This window comes from Enhydra lutris, unplaced genomic scaffold (assembly GCF_002288905.1).
Source record: "Enhydra lutris kenyoni isolate GAN:26980312 unplaced genomic scaffold, ASM228890v2 scaffoldscaffold10, whole genome shotgun sequence".
Classification (NCBI taxonomy): domain Eukaryota; kingdom Metazoa; phylum Chordata; class Mammalia; order Carnivora; family Mustelidae; genus Enhydra; species Enhydra lutris.
The window spans coordinates 2,066,273-2,076,790 of NW_019154094.1; the positions used below are offsets into that span (position 1 = coordinate 2,066,273).

The 10,518-nt window shown below is 55.6% G+C and overlaps 2 protein-coding genes across 4 annotated transcripts in view; one reads left to right on the top strand and one right to left on the bottom strand.

Annotated features, from left to right (window-relative positions):
- Positions 1–429: 429 nt before the first annotated feature.
- Positions 430–3,689, top strand: LOC111144097 (GTP binding protein 3, mitochondrial). 3 transcript variants are annotated; one of them, XM_022498219.1, is made up of 9 exons: positions 430–482; positions 904–1,157; positions 1,273–1,359; positions 1,449–1,651; positions 1,833–1,905; positions 1,990–2,133; positions 2,281–2,446; positions 2,756–3,034; positions 3,239–3,689. In XM_022498219.1, the coding sequence occupies exons 1-9, from the start codon at positions 430–432 to the stop codon at positions 3,462–3,464; spliced, it is 1,485 nt and encodes a 494-aa protein (XP_022353927.1). In that variant the 3' UTR covers positions 3,465–3,689. The 3 variants fall into 3 exon arrangements, with proteins under 3 accessions (XP_022353927.1, XP_022353928.1, XP_022353930.1); XM_022498220.1 differs by having other exon boundaries at positions 910–1,157; XM_022498222.1 differs by having other exon boundaries at positions 910–1,157; positions 2,819–3,034.
- Positions 3,690–8,962: 5,273 nt separating this feature from the next.
- Positions 8,963–10,518, bottom strand: part of LOC111144029 (plasmalemma vesicle associated protein) — a 15,722-nt gene continuing 14,166 nt past the window's right edge. The window contains exon 7 of the mRNA XM_022498096.1: positions 8,963–9,754. Coding sequence (XP_022353804.1) covers positions 9,748–9,754 — 7 coding nt within the window. The 3' untranslated portion in view covers positions 8,963–9,747. The remainder of the gene's footprint in view (positions 9,755–10,518) is intronic.

Here is a 10,518-nt window from a genome sequence, read left to right on the forward strand (position 1 = left end):
ACCCTCGCCTCGGTGTAATTCCCACGGCCCTGGGCACCCTCGCCTCGGTGTAATTCCCACGGCCCTGGGCACCCTCGCCTCGGTGTAATTCCCACGGCCCTGGGCCAAGCCGGGTTCTTCCTCCCACCCCTCATTTCCGGTGTCTGGGATACCCGCGGTTCTAGGATCCTAAAAATTCGGTCTAATGTTGCCGGGGGAACGCCATTTCGCTGCACCCCCGCGTCCAGCCCCTTCCCCGCCTCTTTCCCTGCCACTGGCCAATAGAAACGAAGATCTTCAGAGGGTGGGCCGTACGCCTCCTAAGGAGCCCAATGATAATCGAGAGTCGTTAAGCAGTTTACCAATCACGCCGCGGAGTGGGTGGAGCCTCCTGTCAGGACTAGAAGCCGCCCAGGCAGAGCGGGTAGGCGGGTCGCTGGTTGTGAATCCATGTGGCGGGGGTTGTGGACCCTAGTAGCCCGGGCCGCACGTGGGCCTCGCAGGTGGGGCGATACGGGAAACGGGTGTGACAGCGTGGGGTGCTGCTTGGGCTTCAAATCCTCTCCCTAGGATCTGGGTCCCAGTTCCCTGGGGGCAGAGCCACCTTTCGCATTTTCCCAAGCCCCAATCCGCAGAGCCCACATCTGGGTCATCTGTTGGCCTCAGAGTACCCATTCGGATCACACTTCGACATCAGCGCCCTCACCCTCACAATATATCCATCCCCCTGTCGCAGACCCACATCTGGGTCAACTTCTGCTCCCGGAGACCTTAATCGGGTCACCGTCTGGCCTCAGACGCTCCAATCTGCCCATCCCCCAGCTAAGAACCTCCACCGGGGCCATCTTCCGAACATCGAGCGCCCTATCCACGTGCCACTCGGCAACAGAGCCTCCCAGAGGCACTGATTCTTCCCCTCTCCAGTCCCAGATCGTGCACGCGCCAGGGCAGCGGCGCCCCGGCCCCCGGTTCCGGGGCCACTATCTTCGCGCTGAGCTCCGGCCAAGGCCGCTGCGGCATCGCGGTGATCCGGACCAGCGGTCCCGCCAGCGGCCACGCCCTCCGGAGCCTCACGGCACCCCGGGACTTGCCCCCGGCTCGAAGCGCTTGCCTGCGCCTGCTCAGCCACCCCCGTTCCGGGGAGCCGTTGGACCGCGCGCTGGTGCTCTGGTTCCCAGGTGAGGGGTTCCAGATCCCGAACCTACTGTAGCTCTCATGACCCAGTTTCCTCTCCCCCACCCCCCAGGCGTTTGCCTAGCCGTACTCTCCTTGACTCCCATCTCGCCACACTAGGTCCCCAAAGTTTCACGGGGGAGGACTGTGTGGAATTCCACGTGCATGGAGGCCCAGCGGTGGTGAGTGGCGTCCTGCAGGCCCTGGGTGAGTCTGTAGCCTTGGGTTCGAAGTCTGGCTCTGCCAGTGGACCTGGATGGGGGCCAGGGAGCTCAGGACCCAGTACCTTCCCGCAGGCAGTGTGCCAGGGCTGCGGCCGGCCGAGGCTGGAGAGTTCACCAGGCGGGCATTCGCTCACGGGAAGCTGAGCCTGACCGAGGTGGAGGGGCTGGCAGATCTAATTCACGCAGAAACCGAGGCGCAGCGGCGGCAGGCACTGAGGCAGCTGGACGGGGAACTGGGCCACCTCTGCCATGGCTGGGCCAAGACTCTCACTAAGGCAAGCCCCCTCTTCGCCCATTCCCTGCCTCAGAGACCTCACCTACCCGTTCGGTGCGTGGGAGCTTCCTGTGCATACGGCTCCAGTCTGGTCTCTTGGGTCAGGTTCGACCTGGGCCCATTGGGGGGTTGGGTTCCTGGGTTACCCCATCACCACTTCTGCCCCCACCCCCACCCCTCAGGCTCTGGCTCATGTGGAGGCCTATATCGACTTTGGTGAGGATGACAACCTGGAGGAGGGCGTCCTGGAGCAAGGTGGGTCCTCCCAGGGGTTGGGGACGCCTGGCATCATAGCCCTCCGAGGCCCCACTCCTTCCCCTCCCTTTCTTCCATCCACAGCTGACAGCCAAGTGCGGGAGCTGGAGCTGGCACTGAGCGCACATCTTCGAGATGCCAGGCGCGGGCAGAGGCTTCGCTCAGGAGCGCACGTAGTGGTCGCAGGACCCCCCAACGCTGGCAAGAGCAGCCTGGTGAACCTACTCAGTGCGTGGGAGGCGGGTGGAGGCGGGGCCTAGTGTCGGGGGCGGGGCCGGGAGGAGTGAGGAGGATGAAAACTTAGTTCAGCAGGGAGGTTCCTTGGTTTCCACCCCGCTCTCTTCGTGATAATATCCACCCCCAATCCCGTCCCAGGCCGGAAGCCTGTGTCCATAGTATCCCCGGAGCCGGGGACCACCCGCGACGTGCTGGAGATCCCCGTGGACCTGGCCGGATTCCCGGCGCTGCTGAGCGACACGGCGGGGTTGCGTGAGGGCGTGGGGCCTGTGGAGCAGGAGGGCGTGCGGCGCGCCAGGGAGAGGTAGGCTGATATGGTGGTGGGATGGGTAAACAGCCCTTCCACTTCCATTTTGCCTTGCTGCAATTATTTTGTGTCCCTCCTGAGTCAGGAAAACCTGCTGAAGCCTCTTGAGTGCGGGCGAGCCGAGGTTTAAATTCAGCCCCTGTTCCTGCCCTTCCCCTCTTGGTTTGCCCCGCCCCCATGTACCAAGCCCCACCCACCTTGCCCCGCCCCCACCCACGTGCCAAGCCCCGCCCCTCTGGTCACCCCCAACCCCCATGCCTTTGCTCAACTCCGGGGTCACTTGGTTGGTTCTCCCTGTTCCCCCAGGCTGGAGCAGGCTGACCTCATTCTGGCGGTGCTGGATGCTTCTGACCTCGCCTCTCCGTCCAGCTGCAACTTCCTGGATACCGTTGTCGCCCCCGCAGGCGCTGGGAGCCCCAATGAGAGCAGCCGGCGCCTCCTGCTGGTGCTGAACAAATCGGACTTACTGCCTCCAGGGGGCCCAGACCCCAGTCCCAACCTGCCCCCGCACCTGCTGCTGTCCTGCTTGACCGGAGAGGGCTTGGATGATCTCCTGGAAGCACTGAGGAAGGAGCTGGCTGAAGTGTGAGCGGCTCCCCCGCCCCGCCTCTGCCTGTCCCTGTCGCTCAAACTGCCTCAACCCAAGTTCAAGTCAGGGCTGAGCCACTGGCTTGGGCTGCCTACCCGCCCCCCAAGGCTCTTTTTCTGGATCTACAAAATGCAAGTGATGATCCCCCTTCAATGGTAGTTAAGAAAGTTGAGAAAGATCGCATCCTTTTTCTCTTCCAGGTGTGGGGACCCGTCCACAGGCCCACCGCTTCTGACGCGTGCAAGGCACCAACATCATCTCCAGGGCTGCCTGGATGCCCTTGGCCACTACAGGCAGACAAAAGACCTAGCCCTGGCTGCTGAGGCGCTGCGACTTGCCCGGGGTCACCTGGGCCGCATCACCGGCGGAGGCAGCACCGAGGAGATCTTGGACATCATCTTTCGGGACTTCTGCGTGGGCAAGTGAGAAGCCCTGAGGCATGTGGGAATAGCTTAGGCCAAGTGAGAATCTCATCTCCAGGAGAAAACTTGACCCCAGAACCATGAACCAGAGTGCTGCCTTGAGAGGTGGTGAGCTCCTTGTTGCTGGCAGTGACTAAGCTACGGCCAGCCGTGCTAGGGGTTCCAGCCCTGGAGTGGAGCTCAACGAAGGTCCCTTTGGCTTCCTGTGCTGGGGGAGTAGGAGTGGGTGGTTGGGATGGGGTGGGAGGGCCTCAGGGATCTTTGTTTTGCGTTTTTTAATTTACTTTGCAAATACTAAAGGAATATAAAAAAATTCAGGTGATTCAGAAATGCTTAAACATGGAACCCCCCCCCCATCCCTTGGGGTCACAGTTTGTGTTGGTCCAGAATTCTCTCTGCTCTTTTATTTGTGGATACACCTGTGAAATATATTTTGTCTTGTATTTTGTCCATAAAGTGTGTGTTTATTGCTCTGCAAGTTGTCGTTCCCTTTTTTGGTATTAACCTGGAAGCTTTGCCTCTTATATTTGAAAAGAGACTTGCAAGATCCTGGGCACCTGTGGCCTCCAAGCTTACACAGTCATTCTTTCAGTACCTACTATATGCTAGAATCGCACACATCATTTTATTGAGTTTTCATAACAGCACAATTCAGTAAGTATCTTGTTATAGTTTTACAGATGAGGAAACTAAGGCTCAGAGAATTATTTAGTTGCCGGACAACCCCAGCTTTGGGATTTGTACGTGGGTTTGTTCAGACTTCCATTCTGAGTTTGCCCTAGGCCTTCTGTGCAACAGAAGTGCAGGATGCTGGGGACTTAGAGGGGACCAGTTGTGACAGGTGCTGCCCCTGCCCGCGTTAGAGACCTAGTTCCTGATGGTGAGGTCTAATGGCTGTTGTGTGAGCTTATGATGAAGAGGAGACCTGCCTGCTCAGGGATGTGAGTGCAGGTTGCCTTGCAGAGGCGACATTGGTACTGAGAGCCGAATGGTGAGAAGGAAGCCAGATGGAGGAGGTTGGTGAAAGTGTCCCAGGTAGAGGGCACTGCATGTGCAAAGGTCCTGAGGTGGGAACATCATAATGTATTCAAGGAATATCGAGGTGGCCGGTGGCCTGTAGGGGTGAAGCAGTGAGTGCGGGGAAGAGAAGAGGGAGATGGGTAGAGGAAGAGAGGGAAGATCTTGATTAATAGGACTTTGATTCTTTTTTTTTTTTGGATGCTTTCTTTTATTCAGTTTTTTATGTTAATTCCAGTATAGTTAACATACAATGTTATGTTAGTTTCAGGTGTACAATATAGTGATTCAACATTTCCATACATTACTCAGCACTCATCATGACAAGTGCACCCTTTAATCCCCATCACGTATTTCACCCATCCCCCCACCCACCTCCCCTCCAGTAACCAGCCCTTTGTTCTCTATAGTTAAGTCTGTTTCTTAGGGACGCCTGGGTGCCTCAGTTGGTTAAGCAGCTACCTTCGGCTCAGGTCGTGATCCTGGGGTCCTGGGATCGAATCCTGCATCGAGCTCCTTGCTCAGCAGGGGGTCTGCTTCTCCCTCTGCCTTCTGCTCCTGTTGCTTGCTCTCTCTCTCTCTGACAAAATCTAAAAAAAAAAGACTGTTTCTTGATTTCTCTTTCTTTTTTCCTTTGCTCTTTTGTTTTGTTTCTTAAATTCCACATATGACTGAAATCATGCGGTATTGGTCTTTCTCTGACTTATTTCGCTTAGCCTTATACACTCTAGCTCCGTCCATGTCGTTGCAAATGGCAAGGTTTCATTCTTTTTCACGGTCGAATAATATTCCATTGTGTATATATATGCCACATCTTCTTCATTCATCTGTTGGCGGACACTTGGGCTGCTTCCATGATTTGGCTATTGTAGATCATACTGCTGTGAACTGCATGTGTCCCTTTGAATTAGTGTTGAGGCCTTGGATTCTGAGACTCACGGGCGCCTGATATGTTGGTGACGAACCAGCAGAGGGCGCCCTCCTCTAACAAAAGAAGGTCCTGGCAGCTTCCATCAAAGCTCCGCCCTCTGTGGACGCTGGGATCCAGGATTCCACGCCCACCTGGCAGCTGGGGAATGGTTAACGTCCCTTGCCACAGGCAGAAGCAGTCTTTTTTTTTTTTTTTTTTTTTTTTTAATAAGATTTTACTTATTTGACAGAGAGAGAGAGAGCACAGGCAAGGGGGAGCAACAGAGGGAGAGAGAGAGAAGCAGGCCCTCTGCCAAGCAGGGAGCCTATGCGGGTCTTGATCCCAAGACAGCAAGATCATGACCCAAGCCCAAGGCAGATGCTTAACGGACTGAGCCACCCAGGCACCCCCAGAAACAATCTTAAATAGGGTCAGAATCCCTTCCAGAATCAGAAAAAGAGTCTTACCTCCAATGATCAAAGATACAAGCTCTCGGGGCGCCTGGGTGGCTCAGTGGGTTAAGCCTCTGCCTTCAGCTCAGGTCACGATCTTAGGGTCCTGGGATCGAGCCCCACATCAGGCTCTCTGCACAGCAGGGAGCCTGCTTCCCCCTCTCTCTCTGCCTGCTTCTCTGCCTACTTGTGATCTCTCTCTCTGTTGAATAAATCAATAAAATCTTTAAAAAAAAAAAAAAAAAAAAAGATACAAGCTCTCAGGTTTTAGGGCACCTGTGAGCAGAGGCTGGGAGGTATCCAGGGCCAACAAAAGGTATGAAGAGAATGTCCAGGAGGCATCTAGAATACCACCCCCCCAAACCAAAGGGGGGCTCATGAGCCTGCGTCTTCAAGGACTTCGTTGCAATAAACCACTACCGATCTGTATGCTTGTTCAGCAGCTAGGGCTGATGCAGCATGGAGGGCTCCTGGAGGGAAAGGGTCACTTGGTGAGTTGAGCCCATGAACATTGTTATTATATCTATTTTTTGGGAATACAAACAGGCCCAGAGGAGAGACGCAATTCCATAGGTTTAGTGGGGCTGGCTGTCCAGTTGTTCTCCACATCAGGAGGGTCCAGAGGGCTTTGGGGAGGGGTGAGCAGCGTCTGGGTGGGGAGAGAGACGTTCTTGGGGTAGGATGCCTGGGCCCCACCCGCCTCCCCCAGGCCCTGGCCCACAGCTGGACTGAGGTCCTTGGCTACGTTCCCTTTTTTCCAAGAAGGGTGAGGTGGTTTGTGGGAAGCAGCCATGGGGATTATTTATAGAGGTCACAGGAAATCCCTAAAGAGTCAGAACCTCACCCAGTGGCTGGGCCACAAGGTCAGGGAGGTGGTCTGTAAATTGCTCCCTGACAGGTCCCCGCTTGCCCCCAGGGGAGCCACCAACCTGGGGGAGTCAGAGATACATGGTCAGGGATGGAGATGGGGATGCCCCCTGCAGGAGCAAGGACAGTACCTGGGCAATCAAGAGGGCTGCCTGGAGGAGGGATCTCTGGGGGCGGGCCTTGGAGGAAGAAGAAAAAGGCATTCTAGTCTGAGAGCACAAATTAAGAGAGAGTTTTTAGCCAGAGATTTAAAGGTCCAAGACAGCTGGACATAAGAGCTGCACTGGAGGTGGGGGCAGCAGGGTGGGGGGTGGCAGCAGGGGGACACAAGAGAGCTGAGGAACTGGACTTTGTTTCCAGGGTAATGGGGAGCCACAGCAGGTGTGTGAACCAGAGAGGGACATGGTTAGATCCCATGATGGAAAAGTCTCTCTGGACCAGCAGGGTTGGTCATGGGGGCCAGGTGGAGGGATGATATCCTGGGACACTCTGAAAAGAAGAGACCAACCAAAAGTCAGACCTGTGTCCACGCGTCCAGAAAGTTTAGAATAATTATTTCTCGGATGAGAAAATGGAGGCTGAAACCAAGTGAGTCAAGATTTGCATTCAGAGAGGTCTGTCTCCTGAACCCAAAACTCAGACATCCTGCGGTTGCTGGGACGGGCTGGCGTCACCCTGCTTTCCAAATCTCCAGTTGCCCAGCCAGTAGGCTGAGGGTCAGGGATGTCCTTGCTTCCTTGGGGCCTGCAGACTGGCCCGTCTGGGCGGCCTGGCCTGGCTGACCCCCTTGCCCTGGCTTGGCGGGGCCCCAGCCGAGTGTTTCCTGCAGCAGGCGTCTCTCACCCGAGTTTCCGTATCCAGGAAATATCGCTCCTTTGTCCCTCCTGACTAGCCTGCTTTAAGCGTGGCGTTGCCAGCCCTGTCTCCTTGTGAGTCATCCCCTCCCTGTCTAGGGTCCCGGGGGATGGGCTGGGTGGGGAAGGTGGGGGGTTGGGGTGGAGACAGCAAATGACAAGCTGAGATTCTAGATAATAATTTTTAGGCCGCTTTTCTACGGATGGGCATTTGCTTTATTTCTTGGAGTTCTTACTTCTCAGGAATAAAATCCCAGAAATGGGGGTGCTGAGTTGAAGGATTTCTGCACTTTTACTTTAATGAAATATCACCAAACTAATTTCCAGAAGGGTTATGATGAGGTTTGTGTTTCTACCAGTCCTGTAGGAAAATGCCCTTTCTCTACATCTTCACTAGCAGTAGGTATTATGGCTTTTTAAACTTTTTTCTTTTTCCTGGTCTAATGGGTTCAGTGGGATTTTCCTGTATTCCTCTAATGCACTTTTTCCTGTTTTCCCCCACAAATTTAGTGATCAGTATGTTGAAGCAGTTCCCAGCTGGACCCTGGTGCCCTTTCTGACGTCTCATCTCACCACAAAACAAAAGAAGACAAAACAAATGCCCTGAGCCTTTAGTGACACTGTTCCTGGAGCCGTTCTGGAGAGGAGGTGTTCCTCTAGTCCATGACAGGCTGTCTTGCCTCAGCAACTGCTGAGGGGAAATCGTCGCAAACCATAGGGAGATGAAAGCCACAGATGGACAACCTGTTTTCTAAGAAACTGCTTTTTTTTTTTTTTTTTAAGATGTTATTTATTTGTCCGAGAGAGAGAGCACAAGCAGGGGGAGCAACAGAGGCAGAGGGAGAAGCAGACTCCCCACCTAGTAAGGAGCCCGATGCGGGACTCGATCCCAGGACCCTGGGATCACTACCTGGGCTGAAGGTAACATCTTAACCGAAGGAGCCATCCAGGTGCCCCAAATAGCAGTTATATAAAAAGTGGTTTCAGGGACGCCTGGGTGGCTCAGTTGGTTAAGCAGCTGCCTTCGGCTCAGGTCATGATCCCAGCGTCCTGGGATCGAGTCCCATATCGGGCTCCTTGCTCGTCAGGGAGCCTGCTTCTCCCTCTGCCTCTGCCCCATTCTGTCTGCCTGTGCTCGCTCTCTCTCCCTCTCTCTCTCTGACAAATAAATAAAATCTTTAAAAAAAAAAAAAGAAAAAAAAAAGGAAAAAGTGGTTTCAGAGCTTTGAGGGAAGCTGGTGTCTCCGAGGGCTCTGTCCAGGCTGCAGGCTCTTCTGGCCCTGGGGGCGTGCTGGGGGCAGGGGGTAGGGTCTTAGCTTACAAGGTCTTCTCTCCCGCACTGCTAGGACCTGTCTTTTCAAAGCAGAAATCACCACTCTGGAGTCTTTGAAAGGATTCAGTATTTATTTAGTGCCACTAACATTAATACAGGCCACAGGCAGGGCTGGGTGTGGGGGGAGAGGGACAGGGGCTGCCACCCTCACCGGCTGTGCTGGGGTCAGTGGGTGACATTTGCCCTGGGTTCGGGTGTGGTCTGGCCTGGGAGCCTGGAGACTCTCCTGGGGGCTGGGGGGGATGGGGCATGGAGGCTAATGTCTTCCCATTTCTACTTCCCTAGGCCCCAGATGGAGATGAGGAGTCAGAAGACCAGAAGATTGGAGGGCTTTTGTGGCGGGGGCATGGGTTGGGTGGATGGGTGGGATGCTGTGAGCGCCCGGGCCCCTGCGTGCAGGAGGACTGTGACATCGGGCAAGGGCTGGGCAGAAGGTGTGTCCGTGTGTGTGCGTGATGCCGGTGCTCTGTATCTGTAGGCAACGTGTTCCCTGCGCAGTGTAGCATCACCGCCATGTTTTTGTGAAATGCCATCGCCTCATCAGTGTGTGACATCATGGCTATGTCTGTGTGATGTCACTGCATCCACAGGGGACATCACTGCAGTGCCTGTGGACGAGGGATTGTGTGGTGCCAGTGTGGGCCTGTGAGAGAGCATCAGAGGGGGTGGTGGGGTGCGGGGAAGGATGAGTGTGGGGTGCAGGCCAAGGGTACCCACTTTGGCAAATGTGTGGGAGTTCGGCCGAGCGTGGCCATGGCCTGGCTGCTGGTCCGAGCCATGGGCGTCTCGTCCACGCCGTGTTCGCAGACTGGCCAGTCGGGGCCACACCTCGGTCCTCAGGGCCTGGAGCCTCCTCAGCCACTAGGGCAGGAAGGAGATGGTAAAGGTCAGTGAGACAGACGGAAGGACAAACCTTGCCCGGGCCTGCTTCCTCCCACCCAAGACCCCTTGTTGCCACCGAGGACTCTTTGGCTCTTTTGAGGGCAGTCTTCCCCTTAGACTCCTACTTGTTGAACCTCCCTGCGAGGGTGGGACTGAGATGTGGGCCTCCTCGGTACACAGATGAAGAGACAGTGGTCAGAGTGGCCACTGTGCTCCAGACATTGGCTGCAGCCTGTCCAACTTTTACCTTTGCTTCCCCAAGCCCCGGGGATCCTGGGAGCTTGCCTCAAAGCCCCTGTCCATACCTCCACCCCCAGACAGGGCCTCAGTTTCCCTCCTTTGTCTCCACAGAACTAGCCCCCCGCCCCCGCCAGGGCTAGCTCCTTACTCATTCCCAGGAGGGTTTTTCCAAGGAGTCTGCCTCTCCTCACACACTCTCCCTGGCTCCCCAGTGCCCTGCAGACAAGCCAGATCCATTCTACCCGGCATGCAAGGCTCCACCCACTCTGTCCCTACCAGTCCTCCTCATCAGAAACTCAAGTCCCGGGACGCCTGGGTGGCTCAGTTGGTTAAGCAGCTGCCTTCGGCTCGGGTCATGATCCCAGCGTCCTGGGATCGAGTCCCACATCGGGCTCCTTGCTCGTCAGGGAACCTGCTTCTCCAACTCTGCCTCTGCCTGCCATTCTGTCTGCCTGTTCTCGCTCTCTCCCTCTCTCTCTCTGACAAATAAATAAATAAAATCT

Coding starts and splice junctions, on each gene's coding strand:
- LOC111144097 (XM_022498219.1), top strand. CDS start 430: ATGTGGCGGGGGTTGTGGACCCTAGTAGCCCGGGCCGCACGTGGGCCT. Junction 1,360..1,448: donor TGGCGTCCTGCAGGCCCTGG/GTGAGTCTGTAG, acceptor ACCTTCCCGCAG/GCAGTGTGCCAGGGCTGCGG. Junction 1,906..1,989: donor GGAGGGCGTCCTGGAGCAAG/GTGGGTCCTCCC, acceptor TTCCATCCACAG/CTGACAGCCAAGTGCGGGAG.